The sequence below is a fragment of the Protopterus annectens genome, chromosome 15.part0, assembly GCF_019279795.1.
Source record: "Protopterus annectens isolate FY-2018-M chromosome 15.part0, PAN1.0, whole genome shotgun sequence".
Lineage (NCBI taxonomy): Eukaryota > Metazoa > Chordata > Ceratodontiformes > Protopteridae > Protopterus > Protopterus annectens.
Window position 1 is genome coordinate 350,411,033 of NC_056749.1, and position 25,000 is coordinate 350,436,032.

At 39.8% G+C, this 25,000-nt stretch overlaps 1 protein-coding gene across 1 annotated transcript in view; it reads right to left on the bottom strand.

Annotated features, from left to right (window-relative positions):
* Positions 1 to 25,000, bottom strand: part of AR (androgen receptor) — a 659,717-nt gene that overhangs the window by 129,892 nt on the left and 504,825 nt on the right. The window contains exon 4 of the mRNA XM_044057107.1: positions 9,704 to 10,000. Coding sequence (XP_043913042.1) covers positions 9,704 to 10,000 — 297 coding nt within the window. The remainder of the gene's footprint in view (positions 1 to 9,703; positions 10,001 to 25,000) is intronic.

Sequence of the window (25,000 nt, forward strand, 5' to 3'; positions counted from 1 at the left end):
ATGGTTGAGAGGTATGGTTTGTGTGTGTGTGAAAAAGTTCTCATAAAGACTACATTTAATAACAAGATGTCTTATTATGTTTAATTTTATTTTTTGTTTGGAAGTGTTTCTAAAGTGTTTTATATGCAAAGAAAAGTATAATAAATACTAGACTGAGGCAAACATTTGACTAAGTGACATTTAATAAGAACCATATGTACATGTTTCGACTTGCATACAAATTTGACTTAAGGACAGACTAAAAAATGGATCTCGTCCTTAATTTGGGGACTGCCTGCACAAGTAAATGGATATTCTGTTTGCCCATGACACTGAAAAGGACAAAGTAGGTATCAGATAATGAATGGCTATTTCTTTTCTTTGCATTGTTACATATGTGATATGTACCAATGTCATTCTGACTGCAGTCATCAGACTTACTAATTGTACTCACCAAATTCCTCAGTATGTTGCTCAGTGCTGTTTAACCTAAGGGGGTTTCATACTTTAACATTCTTACTTTCCATCAGAAAGTTTTTCTCAGCAAGGATAATTAGTTATTATTCTACTGAATTCATTAATACAGTACCAAGTCAGCACAGAACTGAAAAGATGAATAACTGCAAGAAGCTAAGCAATATATTTGTACGGATAGTTAGCGCTTCACCTGCTTGTTAGCAGTATACCTTCTAGTATCTTAATCTGCAGAAACACTGCTCAGTCCACAGTGGTGATATTCTGTGTATGTTCGGGGGGGGGGGGGTAAGGAAGAAAAATGACCTCCTCGTCAAAATGAGAGAAGTGGTCAAATGTCTGTACAGGATGTGGCAGAGTTTAGAGGAGCCCTCAAGATGAGGAGACTAGAAAAAGTAGTGCAAGAAGCAGAGCTCCTAAAAACATAACAAAAAGAAGAAGAAAAAAAAACGGACTTACCAAGATGTTACCCTGCACTGATTTACTGGCCAATGTAGACATTTATAAAACATGTATTAGAAGCATGCCCTAAGGAATCACCTATTATTATTACTGATGAGAAAAAATGTGATACAATTAGCAATCCTTTTCGATAAGGTCTGTTTGTTAAAAGTAAACCCTTTATTTTAATGAGAAAAAAGAAATTAAAGAACTACATCTAGCAGCACCCGTACAGAATATGTTCTCCCTGATTTCAGCAACTGGAAAGCGCATGAAGACATTAACAGACTAGTCAAGTGAGCGCTCAGAATTTTTTCTGTTGTTGACTGGATTAGTTTTCAGTGGAGGCCTGATGTAGCATTTGTACTAACGATGACTGAGCCAGCATGCTTGTTAAATGCTCCTACGTTAACCTCAGCTGACACAATCTCAGGTAGATAGAAACTACACTCACCTAGAGCAAGACTGAGTTCTTATGAAAGATGAGAAAGTACTCCTTATACACAAATCCATGTTGTGTGGAAATTTTCCAGGTTACAGGTAACACCCACCAGAAAAACTACCTTCCAAGAAACAAACATTATAGACACCAGGAGGGCTACCTTCTAAGACACAAACCCCAGATCCGCAAAAAACATGTGGTTTGAAGGGCAGACACTAGGGTTACCACCTGACCCACTTTGCGAGGGACAGTCCCTCTTTGGGCAGTTGTGTACTGACAAAAAATTTAAAAAATGGCAAATGTCCTGAGATTTTAGGACAAAGTTATTTTCTATATTTTATATAATAGTTGCAGCATAAAACAGTTATTCTGTATCCAAAAATACCTAAATGTTATAAGAAACAGAATAAGCAACTAAATTGCTACAAGAATAAGCTTTTATTTAGGCAAACAAGTTAAGTTCTATCCTTTGTACTGACCATGGGTATGTGTCAGCCTGTACAATCTGATGTTTGTCCCAAAAATGTCCCACTTTGGCCATTTGAAAAGGTGGCAACCCTAGCAGACAAAGCAGAATGCCATCTTAAGCACAGGCCCCAAGACGGAGGGGTTGCTCACTGAAGGCTATAGATAAATGAGCCCCTTCAGATACTGTTTCAACAGTCTGTACTTACACTCAGTTTTGGTCATCCTGAATCATGGCAAAAGAGAAATTAACAAAATGTTTAATCATGGTGAAGGCTAACTCCAATATAGTTTAAAAAAGAGACCTTGGAGACATGCAGACTTGAAGAGGAGTGGAAACATCCTTCATCTGCAATACAACCTTTACCACTTGGCACTGCAATCAGCCAAAATGACAGGTTTCATGGCTGCATGCAGTACTTCTAAGATCTTATTGGAAAGCTACAGTTGCTGAACAATAATTAGTCCAGCAACATTACTTTTAAATGGAGGCTGTCATCCTACTACAGTGCTGGAAATTACCAGTAAAAAAAAAAAATAGACACTGGGGAGGCTAAGCTCAGAAGAACCAGGAACTGGATTTTTTCTGAGACACCTAATAAGTGATGCAAATGACTTTTGACCTTTCTGCATGAACTTCATCAAGTGGGATGAAGTGAAATGGCACAAATGCAAAGATAACTCTTCTCCCAGTGACTATGAGAATGTGTTGGTGTGAGCAAATGGTAGCACATACACTTGTCAAAAAGAAAGTTAGAATTTTTGTGTCCCAGGTAGAGACTGGGGTCCTTAAAAACATGACTGTAGTCATTAGGCTAAGTAAAATAACCACTTTATTAAATAAAATAAAACAACTAGTGTTTCAGCATTACACCTTCACAGTTACATACAAATATAAAAGACATACAAAAAGTAATACAATCTCTTGCAAATTTAAAACAGCCATTCTGAAACCACACATAATGACATGAACAATAAATAAATAACTACCCTAAACTACAATAAATATTTATAGTGCAATCTACTGTTAAGTCTATGTGGTTGCAAAGTATTTACATTAAAATATACCTTGCTTCTACATAATTAATGTGTACTATCCAAATATATATATCCACAGTACGACTGACATATAACAGAAAAGATCTTAGTTCAGAGGGATTAGAAGATTGAGCATCTAAAAAACATTAGAGAACTCAATGTAGAATCATTCCCACTAATATACCAAAATACTCACTTTGCCCTTGTGGACTGTGCCACATAATGCCTAACACAGGGACAAAATTGGGCAATAAACTACAGCTGCCTGAAAACCATGGCTTATGAACAAAACCCTGCAGCCATTAATACGGTGTTGCTGAAGAGAAGAGTATAAACCCCTGTCTCAAAGACATTGTCAAAGTTCCACTGCTGCTTGATGAAAGTTGCTGCTATCCAAAGATATCCTGTGGGTTTACAAGAATTCATGATAAGGAAGAGAGTTCGTCAAACATTGGGGATGTGCACCACTACTAACAGAAGTAGGTTTTCTATGCATCTTAGTGAGAATACTACCATCTTGGATATAAACAAATACATCTAAATATTCAATACAATACTTCTGAAGTTTTTCCACTCATTTAAAGTAGAAATTGCCAAAAAAAATGGATTGAACATATTGATGACAGATTAGGACCCCTAAGGCCAATACCTGAGCTACAAACAGAAGGAAACTAGGTATACAAATGACCACCATCACATGATCTAGCTCTTTTTAGCTTTTTCTGCTTCACTTATTGCTTTCTCACGTGATCATACATTTTTTTCACTTTAAATGCTAAAGATCAACATCGTTGTTACTTACATTCACTTTCTCCTCTGGTTCAGCCACTTATGCTTCTTTCCCCAAATGTATACATTAAGGCAAAGGACTCATAGGTAAAGCACACACCCTCTTTCAAGAAGAAAGGGGATTTACCTGGTATCTTAGCAAAAGACCTTTCTGTAATGAAGTGAATCCAGTTTCCTGGCTGTATGTGTGCTTAAGTGTTCATAATGAATGCTGCCACAAATTATGTCACTTTACATCACATCTTAAGCAGTATGTGTAAAGCAGTCTGATATAGAAAACTGCTATTTGTAAGACTCTTTCCCTATTTTGCTGTCCACTGCCCTTTTGTTCCCCCCAGTGAAACCAGCAGAAATTGTGCAGCATTCCATTTTCCCAGATAATGAGCAGGTCAAACACTGGATTGTCCTACTTAAGGAAGGTGATCAGAGCACAAACCACAAGAAGCAGATGCATCTCAAGGTGGCCACACGGATATTCAATTCCCCATTTGCAACGACACCAGGAAATGCCTGTGCAAGTGTTATACTGTGACATTCACATCGATTTCCAGCAGAAGAATGCCCATCCACACTTCGGATCATTTCAGGTACCCTGTTACTTGTTTACTGATCCAGTTTCAGCAGCAGATGCTTAAGCTTTGTTAGTGCCTGTAGAGAATGAAAGCATAGTACCACAGTCCTCTGCATATACAGACTGAAGGGAATAATGTTGCCAATAGACTCTGCTGGTTCTGTTCCAGGGGACAACTGAAGTGGTTTCATCAGTCTTCCAGTAACAATCTGATATAAGGGACTGCATCAGGCTTTGGGGGGGGGGGGGGGGGTTGGGACAGGATTTTCCAAACCAAGAAGTAGCAGCAAGGATCTGAAAGAAAAGAGGGTGTACATGAGGGAATGCCAATTCTGCAGTCAGTGGCAGCAAACTATCTTCTGCAAAACTCACAAGTGAGGGCACACAGTCTTTCCTATAACAGGAATTTAGCGAAATCCAAGGAAAAATAACATTTTCTCAGTTGTCTGTGACCTAATCTGACTACAGTAAAGGTAATTTCCAGGCTAATATCACCAGTGTAATATGAGTAGTGGTTTAATACATTTGCTGTAGTTTGCATTACAGTTCAAAATGTACATCAAGTTGGTCAGTTTAAAGTAATTGCTGAAGAGCAGAGCACATGCTAGTTGAGCTCATCTCTTTAGTTGGGCCAACCAGAGGTAATAAAAAACAAATTATATCATCTTCCTATTGAGAAATGGTTCAAATGAAGCCACCTGGAAACCTCCTTCTTCAGGGTAACTTTTTTGATAACTGGAAATTGTGATTCTAGTAATTGACTTATGAATGTCTACAAGAACATCTGAAAAATCTGAAAATGTGTAGAGTACCACATTTCTGCATTCCACAATGGGAGAAGTCCTAGAAGTATATAATACATCTAAGTTTCAAAAGGGAGAATGAGATCATATTGTTGTTAATGTGAACCAATAATGAATCTACAGTAAATCCAAAATCTGTTTTTTCACAAGGGCACAAGACTCCACTGAGTATGTAGATGTTTTCAATATTGAATTGAAGAATCAAGCCAAAGAATGTAAATTTGATAATTTACTTCAAAGACAGAATCATGTAGAATCAGAAATGGTGAAAAAGAGTCAGAGTACTGACAGAATTACACTTAATGTTAAATGAAGCAACTGATATGTGCAGAGCAAGTTAAACTGCCTAAGTCACTGTTTAAAAATACCATAAGGAATCGGATGTATTTAGAGTGTTATGAGTGATGGAAATGTCAAAAGCAAGTGAAGTGGAGGAAAACAAGTCAAGAATGTTCTGGCAAGCCTGAGAAGCAGAAGCAATGTATTCTTGATTAGCTCTGTACGAGGGTAATACTAAAAGAACAATAAAAAGAAACATGCAATTAATCAAGAATGCAGAAGCTCTAGAAAATAAAGCACTTTGCTAAAGTGTGTAACATGAAATAAACAAGTTTCAGTAGAAAGGACTATAAGCGTTGGACCAAAGTTATGAAAATGAGTTGCATGTGGTTACGATCTGAGTTGAGAATGTGTCCCCAGAAAACGAGTTGAAAATCAGGAAAAGAAAGCTTGAAACTTCATGTGGTTGGCAACTGCATTCTATTAGTATTACCGTGCACTTTTAGTAATAAGCCGGTGACAAGCATCCAGTCTCACTGCTTTCATTACAACTGTAATAACTTAGCTTAAAAGTTAAGAATTCACTTCTGTATTTACACTCTAGCAATTAAACATTTTTATATGTTTATATTTGCCATAATTTATGTTCCATATTTTAGGTTGAGAATAGATGATACTGAGAAGCCAGCTGTATTTTTGAATACTAGGTTGAATATAGATGATCCTGAGAAGCCAGTTGTATTTTTGAATGCTCTTCCTGTGTGTGTCCTCAAATGGCCGTCTGTGCAAGGTTATATCAACTGCCTTATTTTTATCTCAGCTGAGTCTTGCCAAGGCGACTGGGGGATCCCATGACAACTCATTCAAAGGTCAGTATTTTGACTCTGACTCTGACTAATTTTGTCATAGTGAAAGTTGATTTATTATTTTGCAGGACAGGGGTCCAGGGAAGTAAATAGTGTGGGAAGAAATAGCCAGGGAATTGCTATGGCTAGGCTTGTATAGGCCCTAGGGCCAATAGCCTAGTACCAACCTATGAACCTATGCAGTGAACACAGTGGGCAATTAGTAATTACAAAGCACACAAGGTCAGATCATTATGGACTACCCACTCTCCAGTTATATTAACATGCAGAACAGAAGGTAGAGTTTTAGACAGCTTGCTAAATGGCACATCATCACAAACATGTGCATTGTTTATTTTACAGGCCCAGGAAGAGCTTTGCACCTCAGGATTACAGGGTATGTTCCACTGCCTGGATTTTCCGAATGTTGATATGGGTGGTCCATTCTAAAAGTGGCTTCAGTCCCTCAGAACAATGTGAGAAAACTCTAAAACTGAAGTCTCAGATTGAGATACAAGAAAAAAGAAGATTTCAGAGTAGGAAGTGAGATGAGTTATGGTAATATGGCAGAGGCTATTGCAGCATATCTGAGACCAGGGTATTGTGGCACAGATTAACAGTAAGCAGGTTATATGTTGAGTAATTGATGAAAACATTAGTGAGTCCCACTCTGTTGACTACTTGTATGCCAAACCTCACACCATGAACTTTAAAGTACAGAAATGCATTATTTTGCAGGGAAATAAGCCTCTCTGAACCCCTGCATCTCTACATACACTAGCTCCAAGACTGAATAACAGCGAGGGCAAAATAGGCTCCCCATTGAGATTCTGAGAACCATAACTGTGAATACTGGAATAAAAAAAAACAGTAAAATTAAAGATGAACAGAGAATATTGACAATCACTATTCCCTTTTTAATTTATTTTTTACAGGAGGCAAGCCCTTCTGCACCTCTAATTCATGCTACTTATATATATATATATATTAAATCATATTATGGAGAAATAGGGCTGCCACCTTTCATTGTGAACCAAGGCCACACCCCTCACACCTCCTATAACCCTGCCCATCTGCTCCCTTCTCCCTGCCCACTTTCCACCCATTTCATGACATCATCATCACACCAGATGAGAAGGAACGCCCTCTTTTTTCCATTTGTGATGCTTTTTCTCTGCTGATTTACTATGCTTTTCCGTTAAAAAAAAAGTATATTTTTCCTGCATTTGTACAGTGTTTTCCAGACTACCAAATAATTGATTTCCAGATAGTCTGGAAAAAATGGATGGGTACCACCATTATGGAGAAAAAGGGAATCCTCTGAGACACAGTAATGTCATCAGACTTAGTATCAGTACATCCCCGTTTTTGCACATTCAGTCTAATTGTTTCAGGATTTGCATTTACAAGTCCTGGAATTTAAAACTGTTACCTGGAAATCAGGAAGTTTCCACAATTTTGCACTGACCCTGTTGATAAATTTTCAAGACAACTAAAGTATATCAATACAGGTGTATTCAAGTAACACAAAAACTAAACAATGTGAGTGAATCCAAGTGAACTTAATGTATATTCACTCCCCATTTTCACAAGAACACTTCAGAATACAAGCTTCTAGTACAACTTTAAATTACCAATAACTTCTTCCAAGAATATGTAGAATGATTCTTTACTAGACCAATTCTTCTGTGCACTACTTAAAAATATTAATTAAAACTGGCATAATACTCCAAAACTGGAGGGAGGATCTTTAGTAGTGAAGGTATTCTCAGAGTACTAAGTCAAAACAACAAATGCACAAAATACAGCAGTCCTCCAGAGTTCCATGGCACTGACTAGACTTTTCCAGATTTATTAACGAATATCCTCCTTGGTGTTGTAATGAATGAGGTTTACCATGCAAAGAGCCTAGAACACATGTAGAATATGTATTTGTCTTATTTAGCAGTCAGTTGGCCACACTGTGGTGGGATGTAAGTGATAAAACACACTCCATCAATTTTATGTGTCAAGGATGCTTAACAGGCTCTATAAAACTGCAATAGCATAACATATTTAATCCTTTGCATTCAAATTCAAAAGAAGAGGAAAATGAAGCATGTCTTGGAAAACAGAATGTAATCTTAGAAGCATTAAGTGAATTATTTCAACTCTGTTTAAGTCAGAAGATAGTGTCCAAGATTTAAGCAAAGTTATGACAATCATAAAGGATAAAAAAACAATAACCATTACACTTGGAACATTAACTACATACTGTGGTGATTGTGCTGATATAGTGGCCAATTTTTAAAGTTTTGCTGTGAATCTGGCCATTTTATGCAGGGTCCTAAGAGAACGTCCCTATTCATAATTTTACCTCATAAGTCAAGTTTAAACGGAAAGCATTTCAGTATCTCATAACACTGCATTCACAATCTTCAGTGTCCCAGGCTCTGACAGGACATACTTATAATGAACCCAGGTGTGAATCTATGTAAATCAGGGGTAAGGCAAAGCAACTTGGGCAGTGTCATTGACAAGCTGCTTAAAAACTCACCCTACCTTACAAAGGGATTCTACTTGCTCATCTGTTTACTTCAAAACCTCTGAAAAACTAAAGCATCACTGGGTTAACCATGCTTAAGATCTCAAAAACTGCCAATGTAAGTCCTAGCAGTGCTGTTATAAGCAGAAATAAACCCATGTTTTAACCCCCCATATGTCTCAGCAGCTTAATAAAAATGTATTTGCTACAGCTGTGGAGTGGAGAGAGTTGCTGAGGGTAGCTACACACTTACAATCATCCACAACCAAGCTCATACACAAAGACCAAGGCTTAGTGAATCAGTACAGGATGGTTTCAGATTGTAAGCACAGTGCTGCTTGAATTGAGGCCTGGATCTGGTTGTGATGCTACTCCAGGCAGAGAAAAATGAAGCAGCAGAAGAGACTAACATTAGGATACACTAGACAAGGTTCTGCAATACATCAGGATACACCAGACAAGGTTCTGCAGTACATCAGGATACACCAGACAAGGTTCTGCAATGCACAAAAGGCTCTGAAGGAACAAGTCTGACACTTCCAGCTGGAAGGAAATCTTGACATCGTAAATCACAAGGTTTCAACCGGGAGCAGCTATGATGTGTAGATGTTTTTACCTAGAGATATTCTTTCTAGAATAAACAAAAAACATGTATTTCTACACTCAAAGTTATCACACAGTATCTGCACCATGAAAAAACGTAGTGCTTTGCAGGGTAGGTCATCAATGAATAATTACTGAGTCAAGACATTTTGCCATAAAAGAAAAAGAAAAAGAAACTTTAAACAATAAAACCAAGCTATCAGTTCTTAGTTCATCTTGATCTTAAAGAAAAGTGTTAAGATTATTTTATTGTATTCATAAAGACTTAAAATGCTGCTTGAAGTCTATTTCCCAACACACGCACATATAGATACACATACACACACACACACACACACACACACACACACACACACACACACACACACACACACACACACACACACACACACACAGATGTGCACTCAGTCTCCTTACCAAGACCTCTGATGGCGTCATACTTTAACTGACCTGGCAGAGCTTTTGCCCATTTGACCACATGTACCAGCTGTCTTTCTCCGAGTTCATTAAGACTTGTTAGAAGATTGGCTGCTGTGTCAGGCAGGCTGTTGTCGTGGCCTGAGTACACTGTAATGGGTTCAATGGCTTCTAGGATGTTAAGGAATGCTGGCTGGCACTGGAATTGGTCTAAAAGTGGTGGCCCACTTTCTGCAGATCCTTGAGGCACAAGTTCCTGCTGGTTCATGCCACTTCCTGATTCTGACTCTTCTTGAATCTTCAAATGTCCCAGCTTCTTCAGTTTGCGAGCTGTACAAAGTTAAAAAAAGACATGACTTGTAGGGAGGAACGTTATATAGAACACAATTAACATAACACAGACTACGTGTTCCAAGCAGCTATAGACAGTGTGCAAAATACATCAAATGTTTACATCAGCAGGAACCTCGAATTACCCAAAGCTCCATCAATCTTCTTACATAATATGAATCTCAAACTGAAATCTGTCTGATCATAGATGAAAGCAACACTCTTGTACACAATCCTAGATCTCTCTCTGCCCATGTGTCCTCCTATCCCAAGCCCTTTTAAATACCTCCATGGATCAAATCTACACACTCCATCATTCATTCTCTGTATGGTCCACTACCCTCTCATAGGTTCATAGGTTAGTACTAGGCTAATTGCCCTTGCGAGCCGTTTTAAGCCTAGCCAATTATCCCTTGTGAGACTTGAATCCTGCACCATGTGCTTGTAAGGCAAACACCTTAACGATTAGGCCACCCTCCCAACCCTCAATAAAGATTTTCAAATGTTGAGCAAGACGTTGATTCCAGTAATATCAAGCTTGTGCCCTCACTTCCTTCCCCTATGACTTTCCCATTCAGTGTCAGTCCACACCCATATATCTTCACTTACTTTGCATATCCAGACTATTATCTTTCCTGTCCTTTCTGTTCAACAGTAAATACAGTCAGTTGCCTCATTTCATTCACGGATTGTTCTCTTTCCCTCTTATGGCACAGGTAATTGTGCTAGCTTTTCTCTGCACTCTGTCTATCATTCTGAGTTCCTTCCTTTTTATAAAGTCTCAGGAAAAATCAACAGTACTCAAACGGTGGCCTGACTATGGCCTATAAAATGATGGTACTACTTCACCGGTTCTGAATATATGCTGCAGTATTCTGTTTGCCCTGGTGGCAGCATGCTCACAAACTAGAGTGAAACCTTTTTTCTTGTATCCCCTGGCTCAAGAGCATCCAGCCACAGATTCAACCAAGTGCATTTGTTTCCTATCACTGAGGTGAAAGCCAGTTACTCTGCAGCTGTGATCCAGATAGCCATGTGAGATTTTTAAATTTTCTGTCTCTGGGAATTAATGTTCACATTTGCAGATGCAATGGGTTACTATGTCTTCCCCACTGAGCATGATCATGCCTGCATATGCCCAGTGAAGGGGAAAATCAATGCTCTTGGCTCATACACCGTTTGACGTGCTCCCCCCCAATGGTGCTCACACTGTAATGAAGAACTGGACTGCCTCTCTCCACCCTACATAGGTAAGCTAGTGTTGGCCACTGACCCTCCCTCTTTGGCCCTCAAGTGCCCATGTTCTCAGTTGATCCTGGACTGTCTATGTCACAGGTAGGTCTTGATCCTCTGTGACATGGAACTGACTGACACATGTCATGGCCAAAATGCAGTACCTTACATTTGTCCACATTAATCTCTGACTACTTAGTTAATTTTGCCAAATCTTTCCTTACACACTTCTCTCCATCCTCTTTAGATGAGCCTACAGTGGTGCCATCTACAAAAAAAGGTTACTTATTCTGAGGCTGCTGTGGTGCAGGGGTTAGCATTGTCGCCTCACAGCAAGAGGTTTTCCAGTTCGATTCTTGGTAGGAGCGTCTTCTGTGTGGAGTCTGCATGTCCTCCCTGCGGTCGAGTGCATTCTAAAGACATGCAGGTACGTGTGTGTGTGTGTACATACACATGTGCGTGTATCTTATGTGAAGGTTGGGTGTTGGGCTGGCAACTCAACACTGTAAAAATTCCACTGCCAATCAATCTGTGGACCGGTAATCCGTTGTGGCAACCCCTAACTAGAGAAGCTGAAAGACATTGCTATTCTGAGTTCCCTAAGATACATCTGAAACAAGCAAATGAAAAGTACAGTTTTGTACCTACCATAAATGTAGATGTCCGAACTGGATAGCATCTGCAGTCATAACAAGTGGGTTGTCCTGTCGTCAGGCAGCCCTGCAGTCGGCCGGATTCCAAAGTCCGGGTCCGGCCTCGGCTGATGTCGCGCTCCACCCGACGTCATCTCTGCTGGTCTTCGGGTATAAAAGCATCAGCCGACGCCATTTTCCTCAGTGTTTCTTGCCCCAGATGCCAGTAGCCCTCTTGCAGGGTAAAATTTGGATAGATGCCAATGTTTCCAAATAGATAGAGGTAAACACAACAATAAGCATATATGTACATATATACAAACAAATACACCATAAAAGACTCCCCCCCCAAAAGCTAGCTATTAGGAGGGTAAACACCCTAGGAGTACCACAGAGGGGAAGGAGGGAGGGTAATCCTGACTGCAGATGCTATCCAGTTCGGACATCTACATTTATGGTAGGTACAAAACTGTACTATGTCCTTCATGGATGCATCTGCAGTCATAACAAGTGGGTAGAATACCATAGCCAACTAGGGGAGGAGGATAAAGGTAGATTATGGTGTGTTTAAGATCCCTTGCAGTACAGCAGTGGCAAACCCTGCTCGGGATCTGGAATAAAGAGGCAAATTATAATGCTTGGCAAATGTATGCACGGAGGTCCAAGTAGCCGCCTCAATAATGTCTTTGGTTGCCACTCCTCGTAAGAAGGCTGTGGTAGTGGCTGTTGCCCTTGTAGAATGAGGTCTTATGTTCTGTGGAATTGGTTTTCCATGGAAGGAGTAACAGTATCGTATGCAATTTCCTATCCATTTGGAGATTGTCTGTTTGGAAATAGCTTTTCCTTCCCTTCCAGTTGCATAGGCTACAAAAAGTTGGTCAGTCTTTCTGCCATTTTTTGTTCTGTCCAAGTAGTAGCGTAGCTGTCTATGTACATCCAAGGTATGCAGTATTCTTTCCCCTCTGTTTTGTGGGTTGGGAAAGAAGGAAGGTAGGTGGATTGCCTGGTTTAAAGATACTCTGGATACCACCTTAGGCATAAATGTAGGATTAGTCCTCAAGGACACTCTATCTTGGTGGAAGATTAGGAAGGGTTGCACTGCCATTAAGGCCTGTAGTTCTGAAACCCTCCTTGCTGAAGTAATTGCCAGTAGGAAAGCAGTTTTCCATGACAGGTGTTGTAGGTCTGCTGTTGCTGCTGGTTCAAAGGGTGCTAGTGTCAACTTTTCTAGCACAAAGTTTAAGTCCCAAGCTGGTAATGGTGGTTTCCTGGGAGGTTTTACATTCTTGATTCCTCTGAGGAACTGCCTGAGCAAAGGGTGTGAAAAACAGGAGGATCAAAGCTGTATTCTGCTGAAATAGCTGATGCATGTATCTTGATGGAGGAGTAGGACAGGCCTGAATGAAGAAGTTCGCCAGATACTCCAGAATGTTAGGCATATCTATGTTTGACACATCTTTTCCTCTTTCGGTACTCCAAATGACAAACCTTTTCCATTTTCCAGCATAGTTCTTTCTTGTTGAAGGTCTGCGTGCTTCAAGAATAATGTCTTTAACTCTTTGGGAAAGTTCTGGATTAGCTGCTGCTATGTGATGTTCCATGCAGTCAGTTGCAGCGTTTTTAGGTTTGGATGTATGATGCTGTAGTTGTTCTGAGTTAACATCAAAGGCATCAGGGTATTGGCCACATGTTGTTCCGAGACATGCTCTTCAGTAGTGGATACCAGTGTTGTCTTGGCCAGTTTGGGGCTATCAGGATTATCCTTGGACGTTCTTCCTTGATCTTTAGTAGTACCTTGTGTATCAGAGGAAGAGGAGGAAATGCATATGCTGTTAGGCCTTTCCAGTTGAAGGAGAGTGAGTCCACTTTCCATGCTAGTGGGTGGAATGTCCTCGTGCAGAATTTTTCGAGCTGGTGATTGAGAGGTGATGCGAATAGGTCTATCTGTGGCATTCCCATTTCTTTGAGATGGTCTTGAAGATGTCCGGGTGCAGCTTCCATTCGTGGGCATCGAAGTGGTTCTGCTTAGTATGTCTGCTAGAGTATTGTCTTTCCCCGGTACAAATATTGCCTGTAACTGAATGTTGTAGCTGAGTGCCAGGGTCCACAGCTCCAAGGTCATTCTGCATAGGGGGTATGAATGAGTGCCTCCCTGTTTGTTGATGTACCACATGACTGTGGTGTTGTCTGTCCTTATCATCAACTGGCCCTCTTTGAGGAAAGGTTTGAACTTTTGGATTGCCAGTTGTACTGCCAGCATTTCTTTTAGATTGATGTGCAGGTGAATTTGATCCTGTGTCCACAATCCTTGCACGCATTTGTCCAGCATGTGGGCCCCCCATCCTAGATCTGAAGCGTCTGTTGTGATGGTCTGGCTTGGTTGACATCTGCGGAAGGGCAGGCCTGGGTTTGACTGGCATGCCTGAGCCCACCATAGAAACTCCTGTTTTAAGCATGGAATTAGTGGGATTTCTATTTCTAGACTGTGTCTGTGTTGGGACCATAAATTCTTTAGGTACCACTGTAGTTTCCTCATATGTAGTCTGGCAAATGGGACCAAGATTATGCATGATGCCATGAAGCCCAAGGCCTGTAGAAATTTTCTTGCTGTTAACTTGTTCAGTTTTGTTAGTGCCAAGAAGTAAAGAGGAAGTTCTTTTGTTTTCTGTAGACAGGAATGCCATTTGTTGTACTGTGTCCAATTCCGCGCCCAAGAATGTCCTTGTTTGGGATGGTATCAGCCTTGACTTTTGTAAATTGACTGTGTATCCCAGTCCTTGTAGCAAGTAAATGACCCTTTGTAAATCTGTTGTCAGCTTGCTTTTGTTGTCCCTTGTAGCAGGCAGTCGTCCAGGTATGGATAAATTTGAATCCCCTGTAGTCTGCAATGGGCGATTACTGATGCCAGGCATTTTGTGAATACTCTGGGCGCAGTAGATAAGCCAAAGGGCAATGCTGAGAATTGAAAGTGCTCTGATCCTGCAAGAAATCTGAGGTATCTTCTGCAGATTGGTCGAATTGGGACGTGCAGGTATGCCTCCTTGAGATCTAGAGTTACCAGCCAAGACTCCTTGCCCAGCATGGGAAGAAGTTGCTGTAGGGTCAGCATTTTGAATTTTGGGACGATGATGTATGTATTTAAGGTGGACAGGTCGAGAATTGGTCTCCAACTTTTTTCCTTTCTTGGAACTAGGAATAGTCTGGAGTAGAACCCCTTTCCTTGTTCTGCTGTTGGCACTCTTTCCACAGCTCTCATGTTTGCTAACTCCATTATCTGGCAGAGCCTCTGTTTTTGATGTGGAGGTAGATTTGGCATTCCTCTTTGACTGGTAAAGTGTGGAAGTGAAACCGTAACCTTGATCTATGGTTTGTAAAATCCACTTGTCTTTTGTTATGTAGTGCCAGTTCTTTGAAAATAAGGTTAACTTTCCGCCTAGAGGAGCTGCTATCTGTTCCCTGGTAGGCGGATTTAGGATTAAGTCACTGTGACTGTGCTGATGTAGAGGCAGTGGCTGTGTCTGTGCCTCTGTTGTTACCTTGCCACTGTCGTCCTCTGTAGGCACCTCCTCTGGATTGGGTTCTGCCTCTGGAACGTCTATTCCTGCCCCTTTGAAATTTTGCAGAGTCAGGAAAGGACCAATTTTTGGCAGGCCAGTTCCTGCTAAACCTTGGGGGTTGGACTTGCAGGAAATCTTTAACAGTTTGAACAGATTTTGCCTTTTCTTCCATTTTCTTCATGACCTGCTGGGCAGGTGTACCAAACAAACTTGTCTTGTCCATAGGAGCATCTAGCAACTTAGCTTTAACATGATCCGGTAAAGCTTGTTCCTTTAACCATGCATGTCTTCTTATCACTGTGCCTGTCATGGCTGATCTAAATGAAGCCTCCAGTGCATCATAGCCACATTTTAAAGAATGGTTGCTAACCTGTTGTATGTTATTTACCATCTCTAATACATATTTCTTATCAAGAGATTCATCAGTAGTTAGCTTTTTAGTTAACTGATCAAGCATAAACTCTTGGTATTGTATCATGTGAAACTGACAGTTTAAAGCTCTAGCTGAGAGAGTAGCTGAAGTGTAGACCTTTTACCCCATCTGTCTAGTGACCTTGCTTCCCTTTCAGAAGGAATAGGGTTTTAGCTGTGGTTGCGGCTACTGCCTTGGGACCCTGGGATATAGTTTCTGGGTCTGCAAGAGGAGCCTTGTAAAGGTGGTGATGAGTATCTGGCACCCTGTAAAATCTGTCTGGTTTGGCAGGGGCTGGGGTAAAGAATCTGGAGCGGAGCAAACATCATTGAAAGCATCATCCACCACAGAGAGAACAGGAGGTATAGCTAAGGGCCTGTGCTGTGGTAGGTGCAGAAAAGTCCTAAGTCTTTTCTGGAGTCTGAAAAATCCTGTTGCTGCCATTGGAACTGTTCTCGCATGGCATGCAGGGTTTCTCCAAAGGAGAATTCTTCTGGTGGGGAAGCAGCTGGAATGGATTCTTCAGCATCAGAATCTTCGAAATTGGAAAAGGAGCCTCAGGCTGGTCAGTTATGTCTGATTCATGAGCAGAATCATCAGAAGACACTGGCTCAGGGGCTCTGCCCTAGGTCTCTTCTCTGGGGCTGAGAGGCCCTGTCTGGGTGAGATTGAGATCCTCTAATTAAAGAAATTAAATCTTCTGCCAAAGAAAGCATTTGAGAACTAGAAGAGGGCCTGGATGAGGGGGGTTTAACAGGCACTGAATTAGTAGTCTTGGCTGCTTTAGCCCTGGCGAAGGCCTTAATGGACATGGCTGCTGGAGGCCTAGCAGTACCACGTGCTGGGGTAGAGACATCCAAGGGGATGGTATCTGATAAGTCAGTCACCGTAGTGGGTAAAATTTCTGAGGTCGATTCAAGAGTTGTAGCAGGGGCCTCAGTTGTAAGAATAGGTTCAGCTGTACTTTGAGCAGTTTTCTCGGTTTCGGCCGAAACCGAGACACTCGCGGTTTGCTTTGCCGTGGTTTCGGCCGAAACCGCGGACCGCGAGTGTCGGTCTTTATCTTTGCGTTTTTTGGGGGTAGTCGGAGAATCCGACGACATAATGTACGCAAAATCAGTACCGAAAAACTGCTCTGCAAACTCCGACCGACGCCTAAGCGTTCGTCGGTTGAAAGAGGCACAGGCCGAACAGGCTGCTACGTCGTGGGCTGGGCCTAAACAAGGCAGACAGTAAGAGTGGAAATCTTTATGAGGTATTTGTTTCCCACAGGTTAAACAATTGTTAACTTTTTCTGACATCGGCTGAGGCAAGAAAGAGTCCCCAACGGGGTACTTAGCTTTAGAAGTCTTCGAAGTAGTATTCGGTAGAAGTAATCTCTGGATCCGACCGACCGGCACTTGCGAACAGCTTCTGCTTCGGGCGCCACGCGGCAAGAAAGACTGAGGAAAATGGCGTCGGCTGATGCTTTTATACCCGAAGACCAGCAGAGATGACGTCGGGTGGAGCGCGACATCAGCCGAGGCCGGACCCGGACTTTGGAATCCGGCCGACTGCAGGGCTGCCTGACGACAGGACAACCCACTTGTTATGACTGCAGATGCATCCATGAAGGACATCAACACATCACCTCAAAACAGGTCTCAGTGACACTGCATTAATCACTTCCGGTATTCCAGACACTGTCTCATTCACTATGACCCTTTTTATTTCTACAATGAATCATGATGAAGCTTAATTTATTGTTTTCATCCCTACTCCAAATCGCTGCATTTTTTTCAAGGAAGTGCCTTTGGGGAACATTCCTACACTTTGCTGCAGTGTTGGTAAATCACATGTACTGGTACTATTCTGGCATGCTAAAAAAGCAGGTGTAAAACTACATCCGGTGTGTTGACAACTTCTTGCTACAAAACCATGTTGGTCAGTCTCCTGGTATTAGTTATCCAGAAAAATCCACAAGTCTTCCACTCAGCATCACAACCTACAGTTTTCTTTAATGTTCCTGCTACTAGTCTTGTATAAGGGTGCCACATTTAAACACATGTAGTCAGCATACGTACCTACCAGACTCTTGAGAATCTTTGAAAGTAATCTGTCAGATCTTTTTGCCTTATCATCCCATAGGACAGCCAATGTCTTTTCCTTGTACTTGCTTTACCGCTGTCTAACTCATGTCATATCTGTCTACTGCTCACTCCTGATTTAATTATCTTTTTCCTGGTGCGGCTGCCTGTGCCCATACCATTTATGAAGAATGATTGAAAGTAGTTAATTAATCTTTCACCTTTCTCTGTCCACTGCCTTTTGTGAAGAATAAGGCAATGCAATTTCCCAACAGTTTACCTTTTCTCTGTAACTCCTTTGCACCCTTCAGTCCTTGATATCATTATCTCACCATCTCTTTTCATGTTTGCACACTGAAAGATCTATATTCACCTATTTCATCCTCACTATCAAACAGTCTTTTAACTTTTGCTTCACTGACTGTTAGCCCCTCTGTTTCCTTTCTACATGCTTTATTTGAATAGCTTCTTACATGTGACTAGCACATATATCATTCAAGGAAGAGAAGAAGTGTTTCTGTTTTCAAATTTTCATTGACAGACATTTTCAGAGCAGTGTACTGACTGATGCTGTAACACCACTGGTCCTTGCCCAGCAGAAACTCCTGTCTGTGAGAGAAGAGTCTGGGATTAGCTACTGAACCATACAATATTAACCTGATATATGAGGCTCCATGCTTTCTACTACAAATTGAGCTTTTCTTGTACATTTTCACTGTGGTAAAAACCTGTGTATATATTTTAAAGAAATGTATTCAATAAAAGTGAAGTAGTCTGATGAAGTATTTAATAAAGGATGAAATTGTTAGAGTCCAGCTAGCTGTAGCAAAACAAGTAAAATGTGTTTCTTCCTGCTAGCTTCCTCAACTGTCAATTTTTCTCTGCAAATAATTAATTTACTGGTAAACATAGAATACAAAGTGGTATTCAAAGATTTTGTGTACAAGCACATACAGAACACACACACACACACACACACACACACACACATATATATATATATATATATATATATATATATATATATACATATACATATATATATATATATATATATCAATGGGTTACCTTCACTTCCCCTAAAGCTCATTTGACTGACATTCATTTGACTGACACCAGCTGACTGACACTTCACTTCCCCTAAAACTCATTTCCCTGACAATTAGTACTGGAAGTGTGTAGAGCACTGTAAGGCAAGTAAAAGGAATATATCCTTTTCCCCACTGCAGTGTGACCCTGGAGTTGGTACATATAGTTGGGGGGGTATTGGGGGTATAGCCCCCCCACCTAGTTTGGTTTTACTGAACAATATAAAACCAAAAGCAGAGAATATAAAATCAAACTAGGTTGCTGTGCCCCCCAAACACACCCTAACTATATATACCAACTCCGGGGTCGCACTATAGTGGGGAAAATGACATATTTCTTTTACTTGCCTTACAGTGCTCTACACACTGCCAGTATTAACTATCAGGGAAATTAGTTTTAGGGGAAGTGAAGTGTCAGTCATTTGGTCTCAGTCAAATGAATGTCAGTCAAATGAGCTTTAGGGGACGTGAAGGTAACCCATATATATATATATATATATATATATATATATATATATATATATATATACACATATATATATATATATATATATATATGGTTCCCCTTCAGAAACCTGAATGATCATAAGCTCGAAATTCATAAGCCTGAAACCAAAAGCCTGAAAACTCAAAAGCCTGAAACTCAAAAGTCTGAAAACACACAGAATACAAATAATGCTAATATGCCAGTACAAAGACACTACTATCTACCCACTTACCTTAACCCAAACCCTAACCCTAAAGTCTGTCACTATCGCACACACGCCTAACCTGTGCCCTAACACTAACTCACTTAACCCGCCCCTAACCCTAATGTAAAAACAATCACACACTTACCTGAACCCAACCCTTAACTTTCCAACACAGCGCTAATAATAGCGAAGCCACATTAAAGTCAGTATGTGTATTTTGTGTGTTTTCAGGTTTCTGGTCTTAGGCTTATGAATTTCGAGCTTATGGTCATTCAGGCTTTTGAAGGGGAACCATATATATATATATATATATATATATATCTATATATATATATATATATATATATATATATATATATATATATATATATATAAAATAGGTTTCCATGCATTTCAACTAATGTTAGTTAGTCTAAACTTAGTTTTTTTCTTTTTGGCCTAAGTAAATTTGTTCTAAATGCATTGGTTATAAGTTTGGATTTTAAGTATTATACTGATGCTTGTTTCATAGAGTAATGTATTTTGTGACTATGTACATTTATTTTTTTGATATTTTTGTAAATGAATGTTGGGTTAGACTCATAGCTAGAGATACGCTGAAATGTGGGTGCTCATTCTGACATCTCACTCTCTGGGTTATGGGAGTTTACTGTTTTCCCCACTGTAAATCTTGGAATTTGACTATATAATTAACAAGGGTCTGGGGGTGTGGAGGCCCCCTGCAAAGACACTTTTTTTTTCTCAAAGTTTTGAGTTTTTCATTAATTGAGTTTAGATGTACTTATGTGAGATGGAGTAATTTTAGATGAATCAATATAGACTATATACAGATTATGATAGGTTGCTCAGTCATAAACAGGACATTGTGTTCGATCTTGATTTCATCTTGTGAATGAAGTTTGAGAGGAGAATCTTGACATCCAGGTAGAGAATGGTTCTATGACGTTTCATCGAGGGTACTTTTAATCACGTATAGAGAAAACGACTGAAAGTACGTTTATCTGAAAAATCATTTTGTCAAAAACATTCTGAACATATATATATATATATATATATATATATATACAAACACACACACACACACACACACACACACACACACACACACACACACACACACACACATAAACTTCCCCTTGTAACCCCATACTCCCTTAATTACACAGTCTAACTCCAAGTTCACACTCCCTTGGAGAAAAGAGAAAAACACCAGACATGGTGAATCAGTACTGGTGCACAAAGAAAATCATCTACAAATCTGGGGGTTCAACCTGACAGTGGGTATTAGCAACCCACACAAAATCTAAATTACTACTCTAGCAACTCCCATATTTAGGAATGACACCGTAAATGTCATCTCTAGACTAACATAGTTTTCGATGACAAGACTTTTCAGTCAAATGTACTTTCATTCACGTTTTTTTTGGCCATATGTGATTCTGTCAAAAGTACCTTCAATGAAATGTCACAGAACTTCTGAAAACACACAACACACAGGGTAATATTCAGTGAAACCTGATCATTAACTGTTCGTAGTGCATGGACCTTTACCTGCTCCCATGTACTACAGAAGTTTGAAAGAGAGAGAGAAAAGAAGGGAATAAGCAAGCAATAATGCCTGACATGGTGTCAGTTAAGTGTAATTAATGCCTGCCCAGGGGTGTTATGAGGCCCGACGCCACAAGTGGAGGGCCTCTACACCCTGGAAGGACGTTACACATTAACATACACCCTGGAGGGCATTATTGTGCTTAGAGAATGGGCTCTCTGTAAAATTGGGTTTACTATCAATTTTTCAATCGCAACTTGTGCGATTTACAAAATGTCGAGTGAGGCGTATGTCGACTCAAAACATTGACACAAGAAATGTCGGAACTTACATCAGCGAATGCAATATAGCATTCGCTGTTGTGAATTCCGACATTACAAGCCAGATCGCACTATAGTGGGGATCGGGAAATGTACCCTTACCCTCACTGTAGTGTGATCTCGGAGTTTATATATATAAGGGGGGGGGGCACAGTCTGGCAACTTTGAGAGGCAGACAGTCTCCAAGTTTGCTTTTAGTTTGAAAATGTCGACATTGACATTTTTGGACATCTGGTTTGGCATTTTCTTCATTCGATGTTGTGTGACCCGACATTTTGGTTCGACAATATCAGTCGACTACAGTCGAATAATTGATAGTAAACCATAAAATTGTTGTGTTTTTCTTGATGATTTATTTTTTTAAGTATTATATATTTTTTTATATATATTTTTAATGTAAAATAGTTTCTCCACCTAAGGTTTCAAACTTGCTGTAGTACAAGTTAATGGTGTTGGGAGGAAGAATTTTATATCAAACATATAAAAAAATAATATACTGCTTAAAAACTAATAACCAAGTAAAATACAACAAGTTTACATAGATACCATTCTCTCTCTCATACACATATACATAGTCTCTTCTGCTTTCACACACATTCACTCAGACAAGACCACTCTCACTCTCTCTCAGTCTCTCTCACACACACAGTCTCATCTACTTTCATACATGCATTCAGTCACACAAGATCACGCTCGATTTCTCTCTCACTCTCTTGATCTATCTCTCTCTCTCTCACACACAGAAACAAACACACATGCATGCGCACACACGCAAGCACACGCACACACACACACACACACACACACACACACACACACACACACACACACACACACACACACACACACACACACACACACACACACACACAATCTCTCAGCCTTTTTTTTTCCATTTTACGCTTGCTAGACAGCAAAATCACTGCTTAGCGAGCATAAAACAATGGCAGCTGTTAGTTTCTTTTGCAATCCAAGCTCCACAGTAGCTTGATATACTGCCGTGAAGCAGTGGACTTGTTTGTCAGAGGGCATTACTTGTACATTAATACCCTGCTGGAGAGCGTTCATTCTCCATTCAGGGTGTTGATGTACAGTTTGTTCATTCTCTAAACACATTGTAATAGCAGTGTTTCAAAGTTTAGAAAGCTGTAACACACCAAGTACTGCCACACAGAGTACAGCCACCCAAGAAGATCATCAGGATGCTGGTAAACACTTCATTCAGACTAAAAAAAAATTGGTACTTTTCCGTTATCGGGGCAATAGTTCTAATGTGACTGCACACTGTTAGCTCTAAAAGGGTTGTTTTGAAAGAGAACTGGTTAATATTATTACATATTAGAAAGGCAGGGTTGTGGGGGGCTCATTTCCTATCTTATAACTTTATTCTTGTCCGGGAAACGTGCATAAATGGAATAGAAAAATGGAGGGAAAAAAGCTAATCTCCTACATCATGAATGTAGTCTAGTTTAATCTTTCAAAAATGCCTTGAAGTGAAGAGCGTTTTCCTGGGATTTTTGCAGGGCATAATAATATTAACGCGTATGAATTAGACATGACAGTATTATTCTCACCACAAAATCTGGCGTTGCTCCTCCGACATGTACTAATTTTCTTCATAAAACTAGAACGGTTTAGTGTAGCGTGTATTTTATGCATATGCAAGGATCATTGTCGGTAAGTGTACAGACTACTGTTGGAAGAGCTTCCGTTATGAAAATTCGCTCTTTGAAACTCAAATGTCTGTCTTTATTTACTGACTTCAGTCATCAATGACTTCCCAGAAAACCAGAAAATTTATAAAAAACAAGTTAAAAACTATGAGACAAAAATCTGGAGATTCTCCGAAAATCTATGTCAGTTTCAGACCAGGGTGGCTTTATAGACTGACTGTCAGGTATTAGGTTTTCGACTGCCAAACAACCTAAAACCCCGCCCTAGAGGTTCCACCCCATTTCATTCAGCAAAATGGCTCTGGGAATGGGAGACTTTTTTCCCTGTATCACGTGTGAGTTACCACTGATGAAGTCTTTCTTTCTTTCTTTCCTTCCGTTTCACTCTTTTCTTACTTTTACTCTAATGTACTCTTCGTTTCCATTAGTGGTTAATTACTTTGCAGGTGAGCTTGTTGCACAATACAGGTAGTTTTGTAGTCATAAAAACAAATGACCTATACAAAAACAAGTTGGATTATTTAGGTCACAGATGTTTTAGAGAAGGTAGTTTAACTTCCAACTAAAGCGGGTCTTACTGTATCTTTTCAAATCACAGGGCTTTAAGTAAGGTACTTTAGATTTAGTTAATGCAGCAGCTAAACATTTGCCTAGTTGATACTTCCTTTGAGGTCATAACAACCTGTATTTCTCAGTGGGAATATCTTTCCCTTTCAAAACAACCGCTTCAGGGCTAACAGCTGTGCGATCATTGCATGTGCCTGCTAGTACGTTACAACTGTTGCCCTGATAACGGAAAAGTACCAAAAAATCAAACTGAAGCATTTGATACCTTTCTGCCACTCTTCTGCTCTGGCCACTGAGCACAGTCCATACTCTAGTACCAGACAAGTGCTTAACAACACAGAGGAAGTACTTAACAAGCTTGTCTTTATACTGCTTTCAGAGTATAATCATGGCACTCCACGCACTGCATACAAGTTAACATACTTGCACGCAACCATATATGCATATACAGCTACAGTGACAAAGCAGTGAACATAACATCCACTGAATTTAGACACCATTACAAAGTACAACATAATACATCAGTTCCATCACAGACATTCTCTAAAACCAAATGTCTCTAGAAAAGGCAACTTAAAAAACAAACTTAATGACCATCACCCTGCAGTAATGTTTTATACATGATTTAACGCTGTACAACAACTTTGGCAACTATACCCATATCCCATAAATAAAAACAGACTATCTTAAAGCATAACATTATTTACCATTGCTTTTCTTCCCCCAATTTTATTTACTTATTTAATATTTATTGACATTTGAATACTGGGAACGTCCGACTGGTTATGAACCCATTTTCAGCTGAAGCCCAGGGAGAAAAGCTCCAAAGTATTACAAAACATTTTAAGAATAATAATTTTGCAGTCTTTAAAAATAATACAAAAACTAATATAGTTTAAATAATTATACCAAATTAGATATAATATGAAAACATTGATTAAGAATAGATACAATTACCTATATGACAATGACTCAATAGTTAGATAAATTTTAGTCAGTTTATAGAGAAATTAAATGTAAGTTAGTATAATACAAACAGGAACTGCAATACAAAGTGAGAGAAGTGTAGGCTTGTGGTATATTTAAAGAGAAAACCAGGGGAGAGAAATTGATAGAAGTAAGAAAGTAAGTGATGACGGGAGAGTTAGAAGATGTAAGGTATGAATAGGTATTTGTTTACATTTAGGGATATAGATTTTCCTGCTGTTGTT